This window comes from Falco biarmicus, chromosome 3, assembly GCF_023638135.1.
Source record: "Falco biarmicus isolate bFalBia1 chromosome 3, bFalBia1.pri, whole genome shotgun sequence".
Taxonomy (NCBI): Eukaryota; Metazoa; Chordata; class Aves; order Falconiformes; family Falconidae; genus Falco; species Falco biarmicus.
In genome coordinates this window covers 70,119,264-70,146,855 of record NC_079290.1, presented here as the reverse complement: position 1 = coordinate 70,146,855, position 27,592 = coordinate 70,119,264, and the positions used below count along the sequence as shown (strand labels likewise).

At 42.2% G+C, this 27,592-nt stretch overlaps 2 protein-coding genes across 3 annotated transcripts; one reads left to right on the top strand and one right to left on the bottom strand.

The window, feature by feature from the left end:
- Positions 1-15,800, bottom strand: ACOT13 (acyl-CoA thioesterase 13). Its single transcript, XM_056330043.1, has 3 exons — positions 15,667-15,800; positions 2,849-3,033; positions 1-718 (listed from the first exon to the last, which is right to left on the bottom strand). Exons 1-3 carry the CDS (start codon positions 15,745-15,747, stop codon positions 562-564), a joined length of 423 nt encoding a protein of 140 aa, XP_056186018.1. The 5' UTR covers positions 15,748-15,800; the 3' UTR covers positions 1-561.
- Positions 15,704-22,948, top strand: TDP2 (tyrosyl-DNA phosphodiesterase 2). 2 transcript variants are annotated; one of them, XM_056330041.1, is made up of 7 exons: positions 15,838-16,050; positions 16,135-16,217; positions 18,088-18,258; positions 19,596-19,687; positions 20,160-20,278; positions 20,871-21,041; positions 22,323-22,948. In XM_056330041.1, exons 1-7 carry the CDS (start codon positions 15,838-15,840, stop codon positions 22,602-22,604), a joined length of 1,131 nt encoding a protein of 376 aa, XP_056186016.1. In that variant the 3' UTR covers positions 22,605-22,948. The 2 variants fall into 2 exon arrangements, with proteins under 2 accessions (XP_056186014.1, XP_056186016.1); XM_056330039.1 differs by lacking the exon at positions 16,135-16,217 and having other exon boundaries at positions 15,704-16,050.
- Positions 22,949-27,592: the final 4,644 nt, after the last annotated feature.

Sequence of the window (27,592 nt, the reverse complement as noted above, 5' to 3'; positions counted from 1 at the left end):
TAGTTTCAAAAGGCTTTATTGAATATTTCTGAATTTGTTACAGCATTGGTAAACTACATTTTGTATTAGCCTGCTTTATACTTTCAAACCAGTTTTGATATTATATTATAGGTACTCTGTACTACTATCTTACAGAACAAGTAGTTTAGTTTGTAAGCATACATACTGGTGTTTGAATGTGACGGTGACAGCCCTGAAGACAGGGTTGCTTTGTCATATGACAACACCACAGGCAAAGGAACGATCTCTTAAAATACAGTCGTGCTGGTAAACCATATGGCTGGTCCAAAGGCTCCTCTCTTCTGCTATCTTGTCCAAAAAAAGCCAGATGCATCCCCATGCTTTCGCACTCTGTTGTTCATCCCGAAATAGGCACTAATTTTAGGCTTGTAACAATTCTGGTGGTAATTACCAAATTTGTTCATTTATTATGTGAGTGAGACAAATTCACTTTATATAGACTATCAGAACTTTGTGCAGATGATGTCTTAATACATAAATGAGAAATTAATTTGATATGGGGTTCTTAAGCCCAGCATTATTATTTTTTAAATTACTTTCTTAACTTCCTATATACTTTGTGTGTCTACCTTGTGCAATTAACTTTCCAGTTGCTTTATTTGTTAAATCCACACTGGCAAATGCAATATTTCTTCCTTGCTTCAGAATCTGAGCTGTAATCAGTATCTCTTCTCCAATCTTAGCAGCAGAAGTGTATCTTCAATTAAGAACAAAATGAACAGGTAAGAGACTGTACAAAGCAAAAATCCAAGAATATTTTTGCATTTTTGATTATCATGAAGGGGATCAGCAGAAGTGAGTAATAAAGGCATATCTCTGCCTTCCTGCCTGCTTGCAAATCCCCCTTTCTTAAAGTCCTTGAGTTCCCCTAAGTACTGCAGTTGTAATTCAGCATAAAAATTCTCTGAGAAAATGGAGGGTAGAATGAAACCCATTGGTTTGGTTCTAAGGAAAAGTCCGTTAGGTATCAAAGACCTCAGTTCAAAGTTCAGCTACAAGTCCTCTTCCAGCCACTGCTGGCTCACTGCAGCCTTTCTAAACTAGTCTGACTGGTTCAGCTGCAAAAGGTCTCTGTTTCAAAGGCTCCAGAACTGTGTGGAACCTAAGCATGGGTTAACTGCTTTCCATACCCCTGGTCAGAGAAGTCTTGGAAATCTGGGAGGCCTTCAAACTTCCCAGGTTTAACACTGTTTCCATTCATTTGATAACTCTTTGGTTTTATTTATGTAAGTAGGAGGGTGTGCTTTTAAAACACTCTCCAGGGAATAGGAAGAAATTCCCCCACAAAAAGCCTGGAAAGAATTAGGAGGAGCACGATCCAACCATGATCTGGGGTAAGGGGACATTGACATGCAGAATTACAGAGAAGAATGTATAATTGCTGGATATAAATCTTAGTGAGATAAATTTCATCAACCAGTCCATTTCTATACATGACACCATGTCAAAATTATGTAGTCATGCCTAATGCTAATGTAGCACAAGCCCCATTAGTTGACAGGGGCAGGGTTTCAGTCTTGTTTCATTCTCAGAGGCTGCTGCCAATTCTCTTCTGATAAAATAAGTTTCTCTGTTTCTGTTTGTTCTTTCCATTACTGAAATACCTTCTTGTGACAACTTTTTAAAAAGCTCCTTCCCCAAAAGGAAAAAGTTGTATTACAGCAATATTTGATGGGTTAAACAAAGCTACTAATATTGCTACACATAACATTTCCCAAAGATTATGCTACTCAATCATTTTGGATCACTTCCAGAGACAGCACTTTCTTAAGATTTTAGCCCTTATGCAATTGGGTAGGCATATTCGAATGTAAATAATTCAGATGTTGGCCTCTTGTTATACTACTGTAGGGAAAAAACATTAACATAGGAGAATTTCAGGTTTTCATTTCCAGTGACTTCCTAGTCATTACAGTGGTTGTATAAAGCTTAAATACATGCTCCAGTCCCACCGGCCCAGTGGAGAAATGAGAAGGTGCTGTGGGGGAAAGGAGGGAACCTGGTAGAAACACAGATCACCCCACACAGGCTTTTAAAGCTGCTTTTATTTTTTATTTTTTTTAGACAGTTTTGATGAAGGGTTGGTTACTTTTCCAAAATTTTTAATGCTCTGTTAGTTATTCCAAGTAGGATCACTTTAGTTCCAATCATTCATAATCTCTTCAGTAAAAGTAATGAATAATAATAGCATGATCAAAAAAGGTTTCAGAACAACTTTTTTTTTTTCTTTAAAGACACTGTGCTTTAAATTTGCATTGCAGGAAGTACTATTCTCAGTATAAAACTACCTTTAAATGACACATTTCAAGGTCAAGGGTATCTTCCTCCACTGAGAAATTCTGATTCCATCTGTAATTCATCCTCTATGTGAGCATACAACACAGCTAAACTGTTCCCTGTTTTAACATTTTATGGACTAATACTGAAAAAGGGTTTATAGAAAGCTGCTTACCCTAATGCTTGGTGTTTGAGGACACACTCTAATATATCTTTGCAAGCAAAGACAAAAGTTGAACCAATTTTGTAAAGCTAAGATTTACCACATAACAACATCCCTTTACATTCTATGGATGAATGGGCACCATCCCTTAAACTCCTGTAACTAGTAAAAGTTTAAGGAAGTCCAACTCGAATTTTGCAACCAAATATCAATATCCCCAAATACAGCCCCCCCCCCCCCCCCTTAATTTACAAAACCAAAACTTCTGAAACCAAACACCTTTTTTAAGTGAGTACTACAGCACAGAAATTATGTACAATGGAGTCAACACCACGTTAGGGGAAGAAAAGTTAGTATGTTCAGATGAACATGCTAGATGATACCTACGTGATGTTCATGTCCACACTGACCCCAGGCACTGCTCTTTCCGTGTACAGCAACGCTGCTGTCGACACCACATCCACAAGTGTGGCTGTCAAACCTCCATGTAACGTGCCACCTCTGTTTGTATGCTCCTCCTCTACTTTCATTTCACAAACAATTTTTCCAGGAGTTGCAGAAAGAAGTTTCATCTGTATAACCAAAAAAGGAATAAAAAGCTTACTGATGATAGTACCAACACCCAATACTGCCCTGAATCAAAATGAAAGTAAATCTTGTTTAATTCTGGACTCATGAGACAAATTACAACATAGAAAATATAGTAAATCAACTGTCACATTAGGTATTTCCATAATTTTTGAGCAAAGATCGCCGCCTTAGAAAAATCTGTGTTTCTAGTGCAGATAAATATTTAAACTGACAGATTAACAAAACTTCAATACTTGCTATGCTCTCAGGAACTGCTTAGGAGACAACATTCTTCTTCAGTTTTCCTTTTGCTTTAATCTGGGACTGAAAAGCCAGATTAGAGGGAACACAAAACTGCTCTATATGAGTGTACCATAGCCATGAATGCATATTTGTTAGCACACAAAATGGAAACAAGACTGACAGCAATTCATAATCATTATACTAGAGCAACCTCAGTTACAAATCAGTATTTTGAACTGAGCGCTAGAAACACTAATCAGATTGGCCTCCCTGCGCTGAAATTCATATTCCTGGGTATAAGTATGCAAGACTGTGTCACACTGTATTACAGCATCATGATTTGTATATACACTTGTATTCCAACCCACAGGTGTTAAACAGAAAATGACAGTACATCCATGTTATCATGCTTCCCTCTGTACCTATCCAAAAAGCTGGATTTTTGAGACCAAGGTGTTACTGAAATTCAGTACTTTAAAATCTTTTTTCAAGTTTCTTCAGTTAGTAACACTGTATTAAAAATCTGAAAGGAGATGCAAAACTGGGGCAAGTTCAGTGAATATATTTACACATACAACTAAGACTTTAAAGTACCTTAAGACTATCACAAGTAAAATGTGGACTTAATATTTATTATAATTCCTACTAATTTACTAATTCTTTTACAATTTTTTAACTTACATGTTTCCATACCGTATCAGCTGAGTTGACTTAAATATTTTTAATCTTAAAAGGAATTGATTGAAATGTCTCCAGTCTCACTATTCCTTAATTATTCTGCAGTGTAAGAGCTCAGTTTCAGCTAATGCCCCTAAACTGATAGGCCAAAGTTTATCCAAGCTTTGCAGAGTAACGATCCTAAGGTAAATGACAATGTAGTACACAGTCCATCTATGAATAGAAAAAGCTGGAATTAAGCAGAGGGGAAATCACTGAGGCAGTGTCCTAATACAGAAATAGCAACTTGACCAATGAAAATCCCGAGTCTCAAAGCAGGCGCGCTGCACTGTGCTGCACTGACTGGAGGCCTAAGTTTCTGACAGAATTTCTAATGAGGACTTTACTGATGCTTGACACTGGGAGCAGATGGCTTCCACTACAGTCGGGGAGTTTTCCAATCCACCAGCAAGGCAAGGAAAGCATCTGGCTTCATTTGTCATTGATCTGGCACTAGCTGCATGCTCTCCTTGACGAAAATAGTTCGGTATTTGAACACTTCCAGGGCTTACACAGCTAGAGTTGCTAGTTTGTCCTTCCACAGCCCTTCTGTGCTTGTCCTCCCACACGTCTGTCTCACTGAGCATACCGTATGCTGCTTCAGCTTCCAGCCACTACTGTGATGCACTACTTTGGAGACAGGGCTTTAAAACCCACAGTCATTTAAAGCCCTATATAGATAACACATTGAAATTAAACCTGCAACAAAGTCTGATGCTGAGCTGAAAAGTTTCAAACTAAAATCCGTCTTTTCCAGAACAGGAAAAATCTTGAGTTGTACTCAGTTACGGTAAGAAAGGCTTCAGGTATCTCCCAGAAAGACAGCAGATACTTCAAATTCAAACAAAACTGTACTTTTATTGTTATTATTATGTTCATAACATCATAATTCTAGAAGGAGCCTGCAGAAAAAGTCTGAAAAGTATTCCAGAGCAAGGTAGGAAACTTGTCTCCCGAGGCTCACTTCAGCCACTTACCCTTATGAGCTGAAGTACTACATTTGGTAGGATTATAGGGCAAAGGAGAGTGAAGTTATCACAGTGAAGAGGTGACGAAGAAGAACTAGCTGGACTCTATAAATGAAGGAGCTTCTCAAAGCTTTATAACTTAACTTTTACATACAAGACCAACTTATCTTGGTGAGACAAGACAGTTACTTTGCAAATAGATACTTTCTATTAAATGTATCAGATCACGGAGCTGTCAACAAAAACACTGCGTCCAGTATCACATCCTTCACAATGCAAACCAATTTTTTTTATGTGGTTGGTTTTCTTAGATGTATGTACTGCATCACTCCATGTCACAATTACATAAAACAGACAGAAACTACACAGAGAATTTTAGCATTGCAAAATTTAATGAGAATACAGGAACTGCTTCACAGGACCATCCTACACAGCAGCTACACTACTGCACACTACAGAATTTATAACAAAGTAATGTCATTTCAACTGTTTTGATCATAACATATGTCACAGCACTATCAAAACTATCAAGCTGCAACAAGGCTTTTACTTTCCCATACCAGGTTAACTTCAAGAAGTAGTTCTAGTGCCTTGCCCCGGCACAGCCACCAACCCCCCACAAGGTTTCAACAGTTCATCTACTGTCCGTGCTGTTTCTTCAGCCTCTTCAGGCCAGTCCACACTGCTTCTTGCCTCTGCTGCGTCTGGATTCTTTCTGCTCCGGGCTCCTCTTCTAGCCAGCCTTTCCTCATCCAGGCACCCTTCTTCTCTCAGGGTGTTCTCTCTCCTCCCTCTGCTTCTTCCAGATCTCTCTTCATACAGTGCCCTCCCCTTCCATACCCCTTAGAGCCATTTAACTACAGGAACCAGTCACAGCTGCACATTATCCACATCAGCCAACCCACCGCCCCTGAAGCAAGCCCACAGCTGTATATCATTAATGTTAATTAACCTGCCTTCATTCCTCTACAATTCCTCTTATTTTCTTAAGATTTCATACCTTATGTATTTAACAATCATCACAACTTCTTTGCAAATAAACAACTCATACAGTCCAGACAATTTGTCCCTGAATTCATACACATATTCCTTCTTCACTTTTATCTTGGACTTTTTAGCTTCTGGGGGCTGATCACCTTTCTTCTCATCTGCTTTCTTGACATCTGGGATTTTGTTTTCTTCAGAGGGAGGTTCTAATGAGCTTATAGTACCTTGCCCTTTCACCTCTTGGGTCACACCGGACGGTAACCTGAATGAGCTTGCAGCAGCAGATCTAGGATACAGCATTATCACATCATTCCGTGTCCTGAAAAGCTCCTTAACATCCTTGTGGTCACCCATTTCTTCTATGAGTGGAAACACTTTCAACAAGCACATGAACACCAGGAAGAACACCGCCAGGCCGAGCAGCAGCAGCAGCGGGAGCCGGCTGTGGCACGGCAGTGCTCCGGTGCCTGCCCTCGGCACAGCCATCACTGCTGCCTGGCCGGAGCCACCGCTGCGGGCTGCTGCCACGTCTGGCCATCCACCCTGCCACTACTGCCCATCACCCTCAGCCTCTTAACTCCACGGCAGTCAGGCTTCCTTCTCTTTGATCCCCGATATGAAGAAATAGTGCGAAATAGGGACAATAAACATCGCATCGATTGTGATTGTATGTGTCTGCTCAAGGAGTGTAGGTGTGGTGATTGGTCACATAACCGTATAGTTTTAAGGAAATAACTAATGAAAGAAAGAGTCTGTTCTTCTTCTTCTAACAAAAGGGGCTATTTATAAAAAGGATGAGAAACATTCCAATGTTATCTAGAGGGAGCACTAAATCTCCTTGCTAAAGAAAACTAGATGGCCGACAAGGACATGAATTAGCTGCAAACTTGCAAGACCACCACATTCCAGGCAAAGGACTGATAAGCTAATTAACATACGAAGTGAGAGTAGGCGGGGTTAGATAATGAATATGTATAGGCGTTAATTGAATATTCATTGTTTCATTGTATAAATATAAGACAGTTACTTTAGACATGCACGTTAGGCGGAAGGATCCCCCGTGCATCCAGCGCTGCCAATAAAGGATCCTCAGTCACTAAGAAACGTTGACTTCGTTCTTTAAATCATCGCAACGGCTCACCTCTACTGGTGTCTGATCCGGATCCCTAGGCTCTCCTCACCTATCTCAACGTGATCTGGATCGCAGGCTATCCCCACCTGCCTCCGCTATATTTAAATCAATCTGGCGACCCAGATGGGACACCCCTCTGCCGGGCTGTAGGACCCGCTGGGAACAGGACTCCCTAGGGTACCCCCGGGAATTCCCAGAGGGACTCCTTGACTCTACGGATCACTGCGGAGGCTGACAAGTACCCCATCGCTGTAAGTGACGGTATTCTTTATTTTGGTTTGTTTGTTTGGTAGACCGGTCATTTGGAACCGCCCGTAAGTCAGAAGACAAAAGTTAAATTCTGCAGGGTGGTGTATACTTTTGTGGCTAGCACCTTAAGTATACGTTTGGTTTTGTTGGCATTCAACTGCTGTTTGGAGCCTGGCAAGTTCGCCTATAGGGCTCGTTTGGTACGGTCTTGCTTATTACGGTTTTCTGACTTATTGGGTGTGGAAATTTGACTCTGATTATCGTTATTCTGATTTTGGCTATATTCTTGGTAATCTTGCTTATTAAGGTTTCCTGACTTATTGGATGTGGAATTTGACTCTGATTATCGTTATTCTGATTTTGGCTATATTCTTGGTAATAATAGTGGGTTCTTGGTGGTGCTGTAGAAAGGTACCTGCATGTTGCATTTTGTAAGCGTTAAGTGTATTCTGTTAGTGTGAAGTGGGAAAATGGGAGGAAAACAAAGTGGTGGGATTTTAAAAGAAAAGCCCTTTAGGATGTGTTTTGAGTCATTGGAAGGATATTGGAGGATCCGCTGGTGGAAATGTGAATAGGAAAACATTGATAAAATATTGTAATCAATGGTGGCCACTTTATAAGCTGGAATGTGGAGAAAAGTGGCCTTTTAATTAATAATTATAAGGTTATTAATAATTGTTATTTATGCTGGAAACGTGAGAACATTTCTGTATTAAGTATATTACAAATGTTGGTACGTGGTTATTGTCTTGAACATCCGAGGGGTGAATGTGAACCTCTGTATGTTTTAAAGTGTATATGGTGTAAAGAATTATTATATGTATGGTGGCGACAAGAAATTGAATGCCCTGACTGTAAGATTTGGACACCTTGGGATAAGAGAGAGAGCTGTAAGTGAAATTAGAGTCTCTGTGGCTGGGATAGCGATTGAGATAATAGTAAGAAAGGTCACTGGAAGGAAATGGGGGGGCAGCTGGGGGAAGCGTGAATAAGAGAACTTTGGCTAAGTACTGCAATCAGTGGTGGCCCCTGTATAAGTTAGGGGACAGAGAAAATGGCCCTTAAATGGCACACTGAATTATAATGTTTTGCTACAATTAATGTTATTTTTAAGGCAAGAGGAAAAATGGGATGAAGTAATGTATGCTGGTATGTTTTTCACTCTGAGGAATCACCCAGAGTGGCAAAAGAGTGTGGTATTAACCTAGCTCCACAAGATCCCTTAATAATAGCAATGGAAAAGGATCAGAGGGGAGGTTGTGGTTCCTTCTATGGAGTAACCAGAATTAAACACGTTGTAAGATAAAACTTGTACTAATGTATGTAAGACCTGAAGCGGGGCGGGGGGTGTGGAGAATCAAAGACCCTGTGAAAGTGTTAGAGTATTGGGGTGAGTTTGTACAACCCCCCGTACCCGCCCGAAGGTGCGGCTGAGTCCTGCTGGACGCATGGCAGGGTGTTTGCTGTTTGCCTGCAAAGGCGTGATACGTAAGAACACAGACTTAAAGCAGCAAGGAGCAGATTTGCATTCAGGGTAAGAGTTAAAGCAGAAGTGCTGCTGCAGAGGCAGGCTTGTGTAACCTGCAGAGCAGGAAGAGCATCTCCTGTCCCAATCCTTCTCTCCTGCTCCAATCCTTCTGATGGTGAGGAGGAAGGGGTTGCTGTTGCTGACAATGGAGCAGAAGGACCTGACAATGTCACCCCAAGTGCTGCAGCATTTGCAGTACAACAGGACCGGTAACGGCCCCTTTAGGGCAGGCGATGGGTCTGAGGAGAATAAAGGTGAATCTTTGATGGGGAAATCTGGATGCTTGGAAGTTGGTTGCGAATAGGACTGGATAAAGGTTCGAGTGGATTTTTACTAGGTAATCGTGAGGTAGAAAAGTTGATAGAAGGAATAGGGGACGTGTACAGAAGCTAAGAGAAGAGCTGTGTCGTGCTAAACCGGTAGAGGAGATGAAGCAGAGACAGAGGAAGAATATCAGGCAGAAGTGAATGAGCATATTGTAGGGAAAGTGGGCACTGGAAGCGAGATTGCCCTAAGCTAAAGAACCAGCAAGGGGTTCTGGTGAACTAGGGACTAGGAAAAATGAGGTGGAATTTTTAGTGAATACAAAACCAACTTATTTGGTGTTAAACTTCAGTGAAAAGAATTTGTTACAGTTGTGGGAGCTGCTGGCCACCAAGAAAACATCCCGAAACCTTTAAGAAAACAAGAATGCCAAGTTCACCAAAATCTTTGTTGGGATGAGATTTATTAGAACATCTAGACGTTTGAAGAAGGAGAAATGAACCTAAAAGTTGAAAATGATCAATTAATTGAAATCTTGAGCTTATCTTTAATTCAACAAAAAGGTGGAAAAGAGGACCTCCCTGAAGTAAAAGAAATTTTAACCAGGTGTATCTGGAAATAAATTCCAGGAAAGGTGAAAAATGCTTTACCTGTTACAGTAAAAATGATAAGGGGGAGGCTTGCCTAGTTCAGATAAAACAATATCCCTTGGTCAGCAAGGCTGTAGGGAATATTGGCAGAAAAACTGAAATAACATACACTCTGTAGTAGTTCTACTAATGTAAATCTGTGTGTTTTACCATGACAGTGACTTGTTATGGGATGTGCAGATGAAACTTTGCATTGACAATGAAGTACAAGGAATAAGGTTGGTCAAGTACCTCCTACCACAATCAAGGGCAAGACTGGGTTGGCCTCCATGTTTGCCACCAAGAAGAATCTTGAGCTCCGCTGCTGGCTGCAACCCAGTAGGCGCTGAGTGGTGAGAACATATGCCATGCCAGACCTTGATGTGAGGAATGGCCCCCTCCGTTATAAGAGGGTCATCCAGGAAGGAAGAACATAAGATGGCCCATTGAGGCACTGATTTGGAAACTGGAAACCGCCTGGCCGACCATGAGGCCATACAAGTAGCAGAGGAGGTAGGAAAGGAGGAATTATCCTTAATACCAGATGGTAAAATCCAAACTGTAAGTACAGATCAGGAGCCAAACTATTCTAAAGAAAACTTAAAGCTAATTCAGAACATGAATGATGAGATAAGTGGACTTATTTGAGGGATGGTCATATAGTGGTACCATCCAATTTAATATGGACCACAGCCCTAACAGAACATAATAAGACGCACTGGGGAGCTGATAATTTATATAAAAGTCTAAATCAGAAATTGGTAGGGTGAAACTTGTATACTGTAATAAAACAGGTGACTCAGCAATGCGAAATGTGTTTGAAAATTAGCCAGGGCAACAGTGGCAAGTTGATTTTTCTGAACTCCCAAGAAAAGGGGGGTACCGATATTTATTAAATGAATGGACACCCCAACGTATCATACAGTATTATGGACCTGCAACTTGGAATCCTAATGAACTCATTAGTGGTGCTTGAGAACCAATCTACAATCTGAATCGTATCATTCGTCTACAGGCTGTCTTGGAAATTATTACTAATCAAACAGCTAAAGCTCTTGACTTACTGACAGACCAAGCAACTCATATACGAAATGCAATTTATTAACACAGGATGGTTCTCGATTACCTGCTAGCTGAAGAAGGAGGTGTTTGTGGTAAATTAAATGTTTCCAATTGTTGTTTGAAAATTGATGACAATGGTGAGGTAGTTAAACAAATCACATCTGAGATATGGAAGTTAGCCCATGTTCCCATCCAAACTTGGAAAGACTGGAACATTGACTTGTTTTCCTGGCTTCCCGGGAGCCCCTGGGTAAAACGAATCCTATTTTATTTGTTATGTGGATTAGCCACCTAATTGTTTTTGCCACGTGCTGTTCCATGTTTTATAAGATTAATTCAACATGTTATAACTAACATGCAATTTGCTACTATGGTTTCACCCAATGGTGTTAAACAAATTCGAGTAGTACGCCAAAATGTACAGTCAACAATACAGATTATATAGTTAACACAATAACAGTTTAATAGCAAACAAGAATCTGGGAATAATAACTATTAACAATTCATATAACAATGTAGGCTGATTAAGAATACAAATAGAATAGCAAACAAAGCAACCATCAGGAATGCACAGACAAGGATGTGGCAACGTCTTTTATACTTTTCCACCTCCGCCATAAGTTCTTGACGTGTGACAGTAGAAAAACGCACCCCCTGCCTAAACAACAACAACAAAAAAAGGTTTTGATTCCCCTTTATAATGAACCATACAGGTTAGATGTTTAAAAAACACTCACCTTATGGGATGTTCAGAGGGGGAAATGCACACTCCAGACCCTTCCTCCCTGGCAGGCGACGTGGCAGTCTGATGCATTGAAAGCAAGGACCTGTCATTTGGCCATAGTGCCATATATGTTACCATTAACAAACTTACTGGAGTGGTAAGCTCGGGAAATGGGTCCGGGACTTCATCTGGACACTCAGCAGCCATCTTTTATCGTGTATGCCTTTGAACATGCGCATGCGCAATTTTAAACCCCACAGAATGTATTGGAAAAATCTGGAAAGACCGTGCATGCGAAACCCCTATAGTCTAGCCATGATAGTGACGCATATATAAAAAAAAAAAGAAAAAAGGAACGTTTAAAGAAACTATAGTATTTATAGTTCATTTATTACTTAAGTGGAATGTATAGTTATAAGTATTGTTTTAGGTTTTGTTTTTGTAGGTTATATGTATTACCCAACCTTTTTAATTTAATTTGAAAACTGTGTGTTGGACGCAAAATAAATTTAGTCACAATAATGCAAAGGCTGAACAGCAAAACCATGCAGAGTGTGTCATGTTCTGCCCATCTTTTTCAAGAGATCAACATTTTCCTTTTGTTTATATAGCAGTCTCTTGCACTCTGCTTTGGTATCCCACGAGTTCCACTATTTGGGACGAATTGCAAGGAGATTGCACTCTTCTATACCGGCGTGACCAAAAGCACTCACAGAAATACATACTGATGGTTACTGTAATCCAGCAAAGTCTCATGTAATGCGAAAAACAAACTTCTTCACTCATGAGTCCAACACAGTCCTGAATAATGTCGGGGTGGTAACTCCATCTGTTCCCTCCATGATAGTCCGTGCTGGTCCTTGGTATTTTTCTTCACGAGGTGACGAAGATGAACAGAAACGAATAACAAGTCACATGGTAACTTTGCTGAGCTTTTTATTATCGGTTATGCGGTCTTGCTATGCTGATGTTTTAGGAATACTGATATGTATATTACTTCAATGTTCTGTTTGGTGCTGTCAAAGAATGATCAGAGAGCATAATGATAGTTTTTAGAACAGGGGGGATTGAATAATGAGCTATGTACAATGAGTGATGAATGGTATACTACTTTTCTAGAAAATGATGTGCTTATATATAATTATCCAAAGTTGGGAGGTGTTCAAAGACCCTTATTATCAACATGATGAATACACCAAGACCTTTAGTGTCAGCACCATGGATGTACTAGGCGCAAGGTCCTTGGATTCGTTATCTTTATAAGGGCCATCTGGTCCTAAGTTTCTGTCGCGTATATAACGTGGCTAAAACAAGGACTTTGAATCGTGCTCATTAGTCGATCGAGGAACAGAGTCTGCACAGAAACAAGAAGGTAAAAAAGGTTCACTGGAGGAAGACTCCTGATCTTCATCCTGAAGACCCCAGACAACCACTCCTCAAGGACATTGCGCAGGAGCAAAATATGTAAATGAATTCCTGGAATTGTAATGAATATGTAAATGATTTCCTGACAGAAACCATAATTGGTGGGATACTCTCTTTGGCTGGTCACTTTCTGCAAAAGAAATTCTTAATGCTATGGTACACCCCATTGTGATTATTGAGCAGTTTAGGAATTTCCTTAATACTAAGCATTATGTTATATTTGTGGGTCTGAAGAATGTTTAAAAGGGTAACACTTATGTGTGATGCTTTATATCATTCGGGAAGACTGCTTAAGTAAAAGAATTTACTTAGTTTGATAGAAAAGGGGTGATTGATATGAAGAAATAGTGTGAAATAGGGACAATAAACATCGCATCGATTGTGATTGTATATGTCTGCTCAAGGAGTGTAGGTGTGGTGATTGGTCACATAACCATATAGTTTTAAGGAAATGACTAATGAAAGAAAGAGTCTGTTCTTCTTCTTCTAACAAAAGGGGCTATTTACAAAAAGGATGAGAAACATTCCAATGTTATCTAGAGGGAGCACTAAATCTCCTTGCTAAAGAAAACTAGATGGCCGACAAGGACATGAATTGGCTGCAAACTTGCAAGACCACCACATTCCAGGCAAAGGACTGATAAGCTAATTAACATACGAAGTGAGAGTAGGCGGGGTTAGATAATGAATATGTATAGGTGTTAATTGAATATTCATTGTTTCATTGTATAAATATAAGACAGTTACTTTAGACATGCACGTTAGGCGGAAGGATCCCCCGTGCATCCAGCGCTGCCAATAAAGGATCCTCAGTCACTAAGAAACGTTGACTTCGTTCTTTAAATCATCGCAACGGCTCACCTCCACTGGTGTCTGATCCGGATCCCTAGGCTCTCCTCACCTATCTCAACGTGATCTGGATCGCAGGCTATCCCCACCTGCCTCCGCTCTGTTGGGCACTGCCAGCACCGCTCAAAACTTCAAATGTCCCCCAGCACAGCCATTACTGCTGTCACTGCTCATTACACTCAGTCTCATGATCTGAAGATCATGAGGTCAAACTTCACACGTGGCACCAATTGTCACAGCACTATCAAAACTATCAAGCTGCAACAAGGCTTTTACTTTCCCATACCAGGTTAACTTCAAGAAGTAGTTCTAGTGCCTTGCCCCGGCACAGCCACCAACCCCCCACAAGGTTTCAACAGTTCATCTACTGTCCGTGCTGTTTCTTCAGCCTCTTCAGGCCAGTCCACACTGCTTCTTGCCTCTGCTGCGTCTGGATTCTTCCTTCACCGGCTCCTCTTCCAAGTCAGCCTTGGCTCATCTGAACCTTCTTCTCCCTGCTTCTCTTGGGGCCTGTCCTCGTCTCTCCTACATCCAGGGCACTCTCTCTCCTCCCTGCTTTTTCCAGCTCTCTCTTCATCCAGAAGAGCTCCTTCTCTTCATTTGGTACTCTCTCTCTTCCATACCCCTTAGAGCCATTTAACTACTTAGCAGGAACGAGTCACAGCTGCACATTATCCACATCAGCCACCCCACCACCCCTGAAGCAAGCCCACAGCTGTACATTATCGATGTTAATTAACCTGCCTTCATTCCTCCACAGACACAGAGCTGGACCAGTCAAATACATTCCTCTAGACCTTGTGCAGAAACTCATAGAGCACCTGAAGTGCTTCTGCTTTCAGCCTGGCTTCAAGGTGAGGTGTGAGATGTTATAACAAGCTATTTTTTTAATTAGTATTTTTAAACAGAGAAAAGTAATAATTTATCTTGAAATTTCACAGTCCTGAAAGTTAGCTTAGTCAAGAGGTACCACGAAGGGAAGAAGAGCTGTTACTAAGCAACTCATGGAAGGTTATTCAGCACAGTCCTCATCTGCAGAGAGGCACTCAAAGGCAGCTCTAGTATTTAAGAGGAGTTCAGTAACACTTGTACCTTCTACCGTGTGTTACCCTCACATCCACACAGTCCCTTAGGGGACCTTGAATAAGTGGAAAACAGCACCAGGCCCGCACTGCCGGGCTCCTGCCGTGCCCGCGGCCATGCCCCGGCCGCCAGGGTTCAGCGAACCCACCGCAGGCCCCCACCTGCTGCCGCTCCGGCGGCCTGGCCCCTGCGGGGGGGCTGCTGTCCCCCACCAGGGCAGCGCGGCTCCGCAAGGCCTCTGCCGAGCCTCCGCCTGCGGGGCTGCGCCTGAGGAAAGGCCCCGGCCTGGTTCAGCCTTTTATTCTGGGAGGGGAAAACCCACGTTTTGAACGAGCAGCCCCGCCTCGGGCGACCGGCCACCTCTCCAGTCGGGGGCTGCCGCCAGCGGCCAGCAGCCCCCCGGTCTGTACACCAGTATCGTTAGGGCGAGTGTCAGGAGGACGGGGCCGGGCTCTTTCCAGCGGAGCCCAGCGACAGGGCAAAGGCAACGGGCACAAACCAAAGGAGAAGTTCCACCTGAACATGAGGAAAAGCCTGTTTGAGGGTGACGGAGCTCTGGAACAGGCTGCCCAGGGAGGCTGCAGAGTCTCCTTCTCTGGCGACATTCACAACCCACGTGGACGCGATCCTGTGCCACCTGCTCTGGGTGACCCTGCTCGAGCAGGGTCCTGGACCAGGTGATCTTCAGAGGTCCCTTCCAACCCCGACCGTTCTGTGACACTGTGCCCCTCCTGGGGGCGCCGCCCGCGAACCTCCCCCTGCGGCCCGCCCGTACCTTGCGGAGCACCCGGTCGAAGCCCTGCGACTCCACCATGTACTTCATGGCCTCCTTCAGACTCTCCACCGTGAACCCCATCTTGCCCGCTCCGCCGACGGCCGCCACTCCGCGCCCCGGAACGGCAACCCCGGCGGGCGGGGCTCGGCCCGCCTTCCGCCCGCAGGAGCTATGGAGGCGGCGGGGGAAAAGCGGGAGGGGGGCGAGGCGGCCCGTTGCCTGCAGGCGGGGAAGCCTCTCCCGGAGGAGGAGGAGGAGAAAGAGGAGGAGGTGTTACACCTGGCCAAGCGGAGGAAGGTGCTGTGCTCCGAGTTCGCCGCCATCACCAGTAGCGACGCGGCGGTGGCGCGCAGCTTCTTGGCCGGCAGCGGTTGGCACATGGAGGTACGCGCGGGGGGTTGGCGGCGGGGGCGAGGGGGGGGCAGCCCCGGCGGCCCTTTCTCTGCCATCTGCCTCTCTGTGTTTCAGAGGGCGCTGAACGCCTATTTCGAGCCGCCGCTGGAGGAGAAGGAGGAGGAGGAGGGGGCGGCCGGCGGGGGGGGCGTTAACTGGTAGGTGACCCCCGGGGTGGGAGGGTGGCCGGCGGGGCGGGGGTGAGGGGAGCGGGGCCTGCGACCCGGGAGGTGGCGGTCCCCGGCTGCGAGGATCAGGGCCCTCCCGGGTCGCAGCGGTCCCGCTCCGCCGCACCTCGCCCGTCTCTGCCCCGGTCGTTTCTGCTCCTCACGCTGAAGTTTCCGTGCTAGTTCTCCTTGTTTCCCACCCCCCCGTCCCTTCCCGGGGTGTCCCAGCCATCTAACTCTGGGCTAGTGGGTTTACGAGCCCAAGGGCTCGGCTTCATTTTCATTTCCACGGCCTTGTATCGCGCTGCAGTACCCGTGCAGGTGGTATTATACACCTTTGTATACATATTATACACCTAATGCAAAAAATAATACAACAGATACATTATACACGTTTGTGTGTGCATAAACTGTGCATGTAAGTGGTATACTGGACGTATGCATATTTGTATTTCTTAAAGGAAGTTGGCGTGGACATGCACACCTTGTTAAATGGACCTGTGGAAGTTAGGGCCTAAGATCTGTGGTCTTAGATACGCAGACAATTGCAGAGCAAATCCATGGGGTGTACCGAGGAACTTTTACAGACCCCGGCCCTTCACAGTCCTGAGGGAGGCATTTTTCCGGTGGACTTACTTATTTCGGTCTCACACGTTATATAGAAAAGCCCTTATGATCTTTATAGTTATGAATAAACTGCATTTGAAAACAGCATGCCTGTTTCTGCTTGATATGTGTGTATGAAAAAATGCGAGCCTGCTGAACATTAGCAGTGGTCTCTAGGTAGTCCGTGATGAGTCAGAATACGGCTGTATCAAACTGGCAGCAGCTTTTTCTTTTCCAGCCTCTCTCTGTCTTTGCACAGAGGGTTCTGTCTTGGAACTGTTGCATGCAGGTTGTGTTGGGAGAGAAGACTGTTTGGAGACCTCCCTGTCAGGGGAGGATTCATTGCAGACTACACAGACTTTGATCTTTCATCTCATAGTCCTTCAGGTTGCAGTATAAATATGAAAAGTCATCACGAAAGTAGTGGAGGCATATACCACTGCCTACAACAGCCAGTGCATCCTTGTGATATCAACACTGTGTTCGGGTCACAAGTCCAAAACACAGCACCTTTGAGCTACTATGAAGAAAATCAGCGCTTACCCTAGCAAAAACCAGTACAACCATCTGTTAGCAGGTACAGCGTGGTTCTCTTCAGCAACGCAGTCCCCAAACAGTTACTAGACTAGGCACTCAAACTTAGTGTTGTTGATGTTAGTCTTCATGAAATCAACAGGGTAGACGGGGCCTGTGTTTTTGAGGTGGCATTTGGGGTGAATATTCCCAAGGAAAAGGACTGTCAATCTGTCACAGAGTGAGTCTGCACATGTACCTCCCCAGGGGGTTTGGCAGTTGGAAGAATCTCAGCTGTACCACAAAGACAGCATGTAAAAGCAAGTCCTGGCTGCAGTTGTTTGTTTCTAATATGCTGGGAAGTGTTTGAAAAGCTAATATACACAGCCTGCCTCTAGCATGGGGAAAGAGTTGAGTTACTCAGGTGCTTCGGATTACTTTGGTTACTGTCCGATTAACTTAAATCAGAATGGTAAATGTTATGTCTATAAGGAAGAGGAAGAACCACTTACTTCACCTGCGTACTAAGGCTCTGTATGACTGAGGTCTGTATTGTTTTAGTTGCTGCACTTGTAAATTATGTTGAGATCAATACATGTGAGCTTATTTCTTGGGAAAGTTTTAAATGGCCGCGTGTAAGTTCTCATGGGTCTAAAATATCTTGCTTTAGGAGATAAGTGGGAGTAATTGCAGGAAGAATAGTATTATGCATGTTGACAAACAAGTAAACTCTCTCTTTTAGTATTGACCTCACAGCAGATGCAGCTACTACTAGTAATGCTGGTGTCAATAGCGCAGACTCAAGGCAACAAGAAGATGACAGCAGCTTCTCCCTGATAACTTGGAACATTGATGGGTTGGATCTGGGAAGTCTGAAAGAACGAGCTGGAGGAATTTGTTCTTACCTGGCATTGTAAGTGTAGCTTCACCTTTGTATTGTTGTGTACCCAGCTTTAAAGGGAAAAGCAAACTTCTTGGTTTAGATATTTACAAATCTTCATGCCCAAATTATCTTAATGTTAGATGCAACAATACGATCACTATAAATCCGAAATAGCTGAATAAAAGTTGATAGAGGTGTGACCCTATGCAGCATCTCAAAGGTTAAATATTTTGCGATGACTACTTTACAAAGCTTTTCATAATTAACATTATTGTTCCAGTTGCAGTCATATGTCAAAAGCATACTTCATACTTCCATCTTGTACATAAGAGAAGGGTGAAAATGCAAGAAACTTGTTTGTCTCATTTGGGTGGTATGAATAACTTCGTGCTAGAGCAAACTTTCAAACAACAAAAAAGACTTTTAGTGAAACGTGAAAAGTGGCTCTCTAGCCGTTACTGTCTATCAAAAAAGAGAATGTGCAAGGTAAGATAAAAACAATAGAATCTGTGATTGCCTTTTATAGTTCCATCGGTGGAAGCCTGACGTGAATATATTTATTTATGAGCACTTTAACAATTGCATATGTTGATTTATCTTAATACAGTAACTTATCAGTGTAAATTAAATGTTTTAAACAAGTAATAATAATTTAAGATTCTCTTAAAACAGCAGAAACCTCTTAACCAAAATTTTCACTTGATGTTGTTAATCTGGGGTGACAATATTTTTCTTATGTAAATAAAGCCTTAGGTTTGTCCTTCACCTACTTAGAGCAGGGCTGTTCAGCAGTGTAGCAAAAATAGGGGCAGCTCTGAAGTCATGTCTAAATGGGCATTTCCAGGACTGCTGGCCCACATGAACTGTTAGTGATTGCGCAGCTCTAATACAATAGAAGAGCTTGTCGTTGATGAGACTGGAGAAAATGAATGGCAGGTTACCTGAGAGGATCTGTTGTAAAGGAATGAGGTGGTGGCTGGAATCTCCTGGAGAACTTAAATTGGGGAGAACATGTTCCACAGCTGCTTTGCAGCTGCTTATGTTTAATTCCTCATGTATGTAGTATATGAAACCTGTGCAAATGTGTGCGAGATCAAGGTATAGGGAAATCATGCATTTTATTACCATGACAGTTCCATGTCCATAATAATCATTCTTTCCTCCCTTTTAGCAATGGTGATGTGTCTACGTGCTACTAAGTATGATGGAGACAGTTTTTCGGGTTTTTTGAAATACAGATTCTTACTATATCTAGGAAGATGAGAACAAGGTGCACCTGAAATCCCTGACCCTGTTCCATTTGGCCTCAGAGTGTAACAGTAGCACCTTTAGGTAGTTAATTTAAAATCTTTTCTCACCAATTTCAGATACAGTCCAGATGTGGTGTTTTTACAAGAGGTCATCCTGCCACAACTCTCTCTTCTACAGGTGAGAGCAGGCAGCTACGCTATTATTCCAGGTAAGAAATAACCCTCAGTTTCTAACTACAGAAACTGGAAAATTAAGTTTGGTTTTATTCTGTCTCCTTTACCGAGATCTCTGACCGTTTGTAGGAATGAAAAGAGTAAAGTGAAGAAGGAAGCACTTAAATTACTTTCTGTGTTTTGATACAGCATATAGTTTGATGCTCATTATGCATGTGAAAAGCTTTCCTGCCTGGTGGTTTCCTTTGTATTTTTTCTGCATTTTGAAAGGCTGATAGTAAGGGTAGCCAAAAAAGTGCCATAGATAGTAATTTCTTAAATATTTTCATTTTAAAAAATCTGAAAAATTAACCCTGCTATTATATAACTTTTTAACTGATGACTTCACATCTTACAAATTAACATGACTCTCCCAGATCATGGTGAAAAGGTCTCTTTCAGAACCTTAACTTCTTTATGGCATGGCAGAAGATAATCTCGACCATTTCCTTCCCTGTTCATCTTTAGGTGCCGTAGATGGCTATTTCACTGCCATAATGTTGAAGAAATCAAGAGTGAAGCTACTGAAACAGGAGATAATACCTTTTCCAACAACCGCCATGATGAGGAACCTTTTGGTTGTGCATGTGAGTGAGTCAGTATGTACTAAACGGCTGTATGTCTGCCTTCAAAACAAAAAATCCCAGGAAAGGCTGGACTGGCTTTACTCTGTGACAGTCTCAAACAGCAGAAAAACTTCTCCAAACATACAAACACAGTTGCATTTGATAATAACAAATGTAAATCTTTTATGTAAATTACTGGCCGCACTTTGTTTTGAAGTCTCATAACTTTTACTTATTTATAACTCTTTACTTTGAGGGTGACAGAGCACTGGAACAGGCTACTCCGGGAGGTTGTGGAGTCTGCTTCTCTGGAGATACTCAAAACCTGCCTGGACATGATCCTGTGCAACCTGTTCTAGGAGAAGCTGCTTTAGCAGGGGATTGGACTAGATGATCCCCAGAGGTCCCTTCCAACCCTGACCATTTTGTGATTCTGTAAACCTGTGAAAACAAAACTAAAAGCCTGTTATCCTCCTGTAAGCCACTTTTCTGAATGTAAAACTAATATTAACCAGAGCTCTGTCATTCAGTAATTTACTTTGTGATTACATTTTGCCTTTGGACTTTTTACCATGTTGTGAATGGTAACACTGCCTCTTTGTTTCATGCACAGGTGAGCATATCTGGTAATGAACTTTGCCTTATGACCTCTCATCTGGAGAGTACTAAAAATCACTCTAAGGAGCGTATGAAACAACTGCAAATAGTGTTAGACAAAATGCAGAAGGAGTCTGAGTCCACCACTGTTATATTTGGAGGGGATACAAACCTCAGGGACAACGAGGTAAATAGAAATAAGCAACCTTGTTAATTTTGAGAAGGTATTCTGACAAAATCTTCTCAGGCTTTTTTGTTGTCTTTATGAAAAGTGACCTGCTTAGGTAGAACAGAGATATGCAACATTTATTCTTAAAAAGTGGAAGCATGACTGAAGTAGAAGCTGTGGCATTGCTATGCTGAAGCATTATTATAGCTGAGGAGATGTATACGAAGAGCTCTCTGCCCCTGCAATAACAAAATACTTTATTGGCGACATTTATAACTGAGAAGAGGCAGGAATAGTTGATGAAATTTTGATTTCAAAAACATCTTCTCATTTTGAGAACCTGATCTTTACTCGCTCAGCTCTGATTCTCAAGAGAGTTAATGCTTTTGGAATCAATGAAAGAAGAGGATGCTCTGGAGAACCAGATCTTGGGAGCTTAAAATTAATATCTCTTCATAGATACATTCAAAATTAGAAGTAATTTTTGCCTGCTGATACTAAAAGTGAGATTTGTGCATGATTACCAAAAGGTCAGCGTTTCATCCTTCCCTGTTGTGAAATTCCATTGCAATGAACTAGAATGACATTACAACTCTTAGCAGGAGCAGCACAAGTCTTAGGAGGAGCAGCTGAGGGAACTGGGTTGTTTAGTCTGGAAGAGATTTGGGACTTTATTGCTCTCTGCAGCTACCTGAAAGGAGGTTGTAGGCAGATGTGGGTAGGTGTCTTCTTCCAGTTAACTAGTGACATGACGAGGAAACAACCTCAAGTTGTGCCAGGGAAGGTTTAGATTGGGTGTCAGGAAAAATTTGTTCACTGAAAGGGTGGTCAAGCATTAGAACAAGCTGCCTAGGGAGGTGGTAGAATCACCATCCCTGGAGATGTTTAAAAGACATGTAGGTGCGGTGCTCAGGGACATGGTTTAGTGATGGACTTGGCAGTCCTGGGTTACCAGTTGGACTTGATGATCTTAGAGGTCTTTTCCAACCTAAATGATTCTGTGATTCTGTGGCATTGGTTCAGAGAACATGGTGTTGACCCCCAGACCTCAGAATTTCAGAGCTGAACTTTTTTTTTTTTTTTGTAACATGTTATGGATTTAGAAAGTACTACAGGAATTGGTCATGCTTTAGAGTATCCTGAGAAATACCACAACTTAGAAACATTTCCAATATCTTTGGCTCTAACAACTTGTTTTTTGCAGAAAAAAGCAATGTTGTGACAACTCTGTTCTGGTTTTGAAGGTAAAATTTGTGAATTCAGTATATTCTGGATTTTCTTCCCTCCTCTTACCTTCAGGTTACTAAACTAGGTGGCTTACCTAACAACATTCTGGATATCTGGGAATTTTTGGGTAAACCTCAACACTGCCGCTATACTTGGGACACCCACTCCAATACCAACCTGCGTGCAGAGTACAAGTGCAAGATGAGATTTGACCGTGTTTACATTCGGCCTGCAGTGGAAGGGGGACATATTATTCCACGAAGCATGGACTTAATCGGGTTGGAAAAACTAGAATGTGGCAGATTCGCTAGTGATCACTGGGGTCTTCTGTGTAATTTTGATGTGGTACTATAAAAAAGAAAAAAGGCTTGCATTGTTTGTTTTTAGGTAATTTGTTCTTGATTTACAGAATTTTACCCTCTGTGTTGAAGTGGGGCATATTTCAGTTTTCAACCCTAATGCAGTCTCTGCTCTTGACTTCCACTGGAATGGCTTCATTTCAAGCTAGGTTTCCCTTTTTAGTTTCCTGATAAAAATATTTGGTTTTAATAATGAATGCAAATACAAAAACAAATTATGGTTTTAAAATGGGAGAAAGAGACTCTAAATACAAGTCATAAACATAATGGTTTAAAAGACATTTTTATTTTGGCATGTATTATAATCTCATAATAAATGCTGCTTTTTAATTTTAAGAATACTGTGCTTGCTTTGTTTCTTTTTGTAATAATTTCCATCACCTGTTACAACCCTCTCTTCTGTAGGGTGTTTTGTTTTAGCTTCTGAAGTTTGTGTTGTACATATGTGCACCTGCAGGCAAGACAATAAAGGAGTTGAAAGAATTACTAGATTCTCATAAAATAGGGGTTTCTTAAGTAAGAATTAAAGTAATACTGAACATAAGAATGATATGCATTCTGTTCAACAAGAAAAGGGTATAGGCAGATGTGTGAGGTTTTTCAGTTGGGATGGTGTATACCTTACTTTGTTTTTATTAACCTGGATATTTGCAGATTAAAATCTTACCTTTCCAGTGAGCTTCTAGAAACAGTGCTCTTACAAACTGCCGTGCAAAGTCTGAGCAACTCAAGGTCTCACTGGCTTTGCAAAGATCAAACAGACTTTCTTATTCAAAGAACTGTGTGGTCAATCCTATAGAAGCTGTCGTTTGTGCAAAGTACCAAGCTGATTTAAAAGGGAAAGTCTATTAACATTTTTGGTGTGACATTCAGTGCACAGGTGTGGAGAGGAAGCCCAGACAGCTCGTCAATGACACAAGGTGAACACAGAGGCTGACAGCCTAAATTCCTTTAGTTGTAGTTGTTGTTTGTCTTCCGTCTTGAGCCCGGAGCTTACAGCTTGTGTTTTGCTGGACTGCTGTGGTGGGCTGGCTATGGCGGGTAGACAAGCTTCCAGCCAGTTGCTCGCTGGGTCCCCGTTTCCACAGTGAGATGGGAGGAGGAAATGGAAAAACAGAAGTAAAAAAGCTCATGGGTTGAGATAGACAGGGATCACACTTACTAGTTGCCCTCATGGGCAAAACAGACTTGATTTGGGGAAATGAATTTATGGCCAAGTAATATATATATTTTAATTACTAAGTTGGGTAGATGAACATTAAAATATTTCCCTTAAACAGCCTTCCTCTCCTCTTTCCCGTGGTCAGTGTCACCCCAGGCTCCTCTCTTCTCCTTGTTACTGCCGCAGGTCGCACCCTGTCCCTTCAGAAGGGTGAGGCGTGGCGAGATGGGGGGTTACAGTCAGCTCACAAACGTATCTCTTGGCTGTGCCCTTCCTCTCCCACTTTTTGCTTTGGGGTGGGTCCTCTGCAGGCTCAGGCAGTATGTGCTCCACCATAGAGCACCTCCTCTGATCTTGGTGTTCCCTCTGCTGTTTCTCACTCTTCTTTTTTTCCCTCTTCCTCTGCCTGCCCCATGTTTTCTGCTGTCTTACATATGCTTTCTCTGAGGAACCACCAGCTTGGTTGTGGTGCCCAGCCATGCCCTGCAGTGTGTCCATTGGAGCTGGCTGTGCCCAGCTTGAGACAGGTCCAGCCTGGGCACCCACAAACCATGCAGCTTTTAAAAAAGTGGCTTCTCACACAGGCAAACAGCAGCGGTACCCCCCTGCAGCCTTACCTGCCCAGCAAGGAAAACTCCACTGATGCAGTTATTGCTCTGACACGCCTGAAGGGTCTGCCTGCGTGCTCCGATGAGCCAAGTGCCGGGGAAGGAGGAATGTGTCCAGGCATTGCCCTTCCCACCTCTGTCTTGCACCCTGCAAACACAGCGAGCGTGGCTTGCTGTGTTACAGGGCAGTGCAAGACAACTTCGTGGATCCCTGCCCTGAGATCAGAATGGAATGGAATGGAATAGGCCATTTCAGTTGGAAGGGACCTACAATGATCAATCAGTCCAACTTTCTGAGCAGGTCAGGGCTGACCAAAAGTTAAAGCGTGTTATTAAGGGCATTGTCCAAATGTCTCTTAAACACTGACAGGCTTGGGGCATCGACCACCTCTCTAGGAAGCCTGTTCCAGTGTCTGACCACCCTCTTGGTAAAGAAGTGCTTCCCAATGTCCAGCCTGAACCTGCCCTGAATAGGATCCTGAATAGTCAGGGTCCTTAACCAGCTCCTCCTCATCCCAGGAATACGGAGGGCTGAGGTAGGTGTGGTTGTCCATTGATTCAACAGGAGGTCTAGGTGACCTTACTAAACAAGCAAATAAACCTCAGGATGTTTATTAATCTCCATAGAAATCAGCTGCAGAAATCTCCAGTTCTGTTTATGCTTCTTCAAACATCAAACCCCAAATTCCTTTTACTAAAGGTGAAAGAGGCCAGCCTGTTTTGGGAAGGGTGTCCAAATCCTCATGTCCTGATTACTCTTAACATATCCCATTATTCTATAATAACTCAGCTTCAAAAACAAGGAGGGAGAAGTCAATGATACTTTTTTTAACTCATGTTGGGCCCGTGATCTCTTCCTTCTGTTCGCAAATAAATAGTTCTATGAAACGGTGAAAAATACCTCCAGCTGCCAGGATATTCCTTCCCAGGTTCAAAGCGGGGTTGGCACCTTCTGACTTGCTGCATGCTCCCTTCTTCCTCACTAAGAGCCTTTGAAGAAATGTCCTAGGGTTTGTTTTCACCACTTGTACCTTCTCCCCTTCCCTGGTTAGTTACAGCCACAGGTGAAACTGAGGGCAGGGGATAATGGTTTAACTTTCCTAAAGGTGCTGGAGAAGGGGAAACCACAGTGAACTCATGCTTCATCGCAAGAAACACCAGTTTATGTGGCCTTCTCTATTATGACTGCTTTTGTTTATGTGGCTGCATCTTCTGGACTAGTTTGGAAGATATGAAAAAGGCTGATTGCTGTTGTTCTAAATTAGGGTTTTAATTTGGGAATAAAAGAACAGGGGAAAAAATGGATTCGGAGCACCATGTGACTTAGCTTGATGCCTAAACTCTGGACCCATCTCCAGCATTGACTAACTGCTCCCCTCTCTGATCAGCAGTCTTTCTTAACCTTTGAAATGGTGAGTGGGAACATAGTATTTTCACTAGGAACAAGCAAAGATGTAAACGCTTTGTAAGGGCGAACTCATTTTTCTAATTATAAAAGATAGGCAAGAAGAAGACTATATTCCGTGCAATTAGTGGTTAGTCATTCTTTCAGAATGAGGAAATCGTGCATACAACCTTTAAAACTTCCTGAACTACAGGAAAAGTGATAATACTTAAATAAATTTAAGAAGACATAAATGCTAAATGTTTTACTGACTATTGGATGTGAAGCAATACATCTTTAATTAAATATACTTTAAACCACTTAATAAGCGTCCAAATTGCTGACAATCAAGAGCAATCAGAGCCCTTAAATTAATTTGCCTTTTAATTTAATCAGTGATGTAAAAGGGAAAATATCTGCGGAATATGGCAACTAAAACTTAAAAGGATAGAAACAACAAAGTTAAACCAAGCAAAAGATGTCTTGGTTTACAGCTTGTAATTTGGTTTGTTTTCCTGATTCAGTAACATTATATTATGTCATCTATACCTCCCAAAGGACTTACACAAACATATGAATGTGAGAAAATGCAATAATTCTCTCCTATTAATAATGAACAGCAACAAAGGACCTTGTGGAAATCATGTACTATTAGAGGCATTATTTTATTAATACTTTGATTTAGGTATCAAAAAAAAGCAATTTCTTCTGAGGATCCAGCAAGTCTTAAACATTTCTACATCAAAAGAGCTGAAACTTACTAGAAGAAAAGAGGTGTATATAGAACAAAATAAAGAAATGTTAAACATATAGGGAGGTAAATAATAAATAGATGGATTAAAAAAATGGAAATTAATAGTAACAGGGAAAACCACAGTAACAGCAGAAAATTATGTTATCATGATTAAAAGTATCAAGACCATACCTAAAGAATATGTGTGGTCTTGACTGTAGGGAGTAATCTGAAACTATAACTATTAAAAATTTATTTTACAAAAAGGAAGTGCATGAAAGATTAAGGTTATGAATATCACACATATACAGGTTTGGAATACAATTTGATACAAGAACAGACAAGACATATCCAAAATTACTAGATCAAAACACAAAGATGATAACCTGTATTATGGCAACACCTGCAGAGCCTATTGTTATGGTTGCTGCACAAAATAAAAGATGAGAATAATTAGAACCAGATGAGCTGTTTTTTGACAAGCAAATGGCATGATTTTCAGTTGTAGCCAAGCTCAGCTTGGCTGAAAAACTCCACAAAGGTCGTGTTATCACTTCTGCATATTTCAGTGTACTTTCACCCAGCGGCAGCCAGTCCGGTACAAAACCCTACTGAGGACACAGTGCTGGTGCGTGGTGTCTCGAAATACCCAGCGCAGGTAAACCCGGTGCAGGGATTACAGAATGACTTCGCTTAACTTCCCTGGGGTAAATTTCCCAGCTTTTTGTTCACCAAGAGTATAAGGAAGACTCATTAATGGAGATTTCTAAATAGCATCTTTTTATTTCTTGGAGGCAAGGCTTGTTGTGTAACATCAGCTCAGATTAAACAGACTCTCAGCAACTGAGAAGCCATCAGTGTAGCGCTGCCGTTTTGCTAACGGCTGAGAAAATAGGAGGCTGGAACAGGAGGTCTAATAGGCAGAAATGTTGCTAAATTACAACATCTGAAACAAAAGTAATACTGTATTTGCAACAACCCACAGTAAAATCACTAGTGTTACCTTTATGTATTTATGCACATATGACAAGAGATTGGCCTACTAACAGAAGAAGATACAGTAGATCTACAGTTTTGACCAAGGAAAAGGGTATGA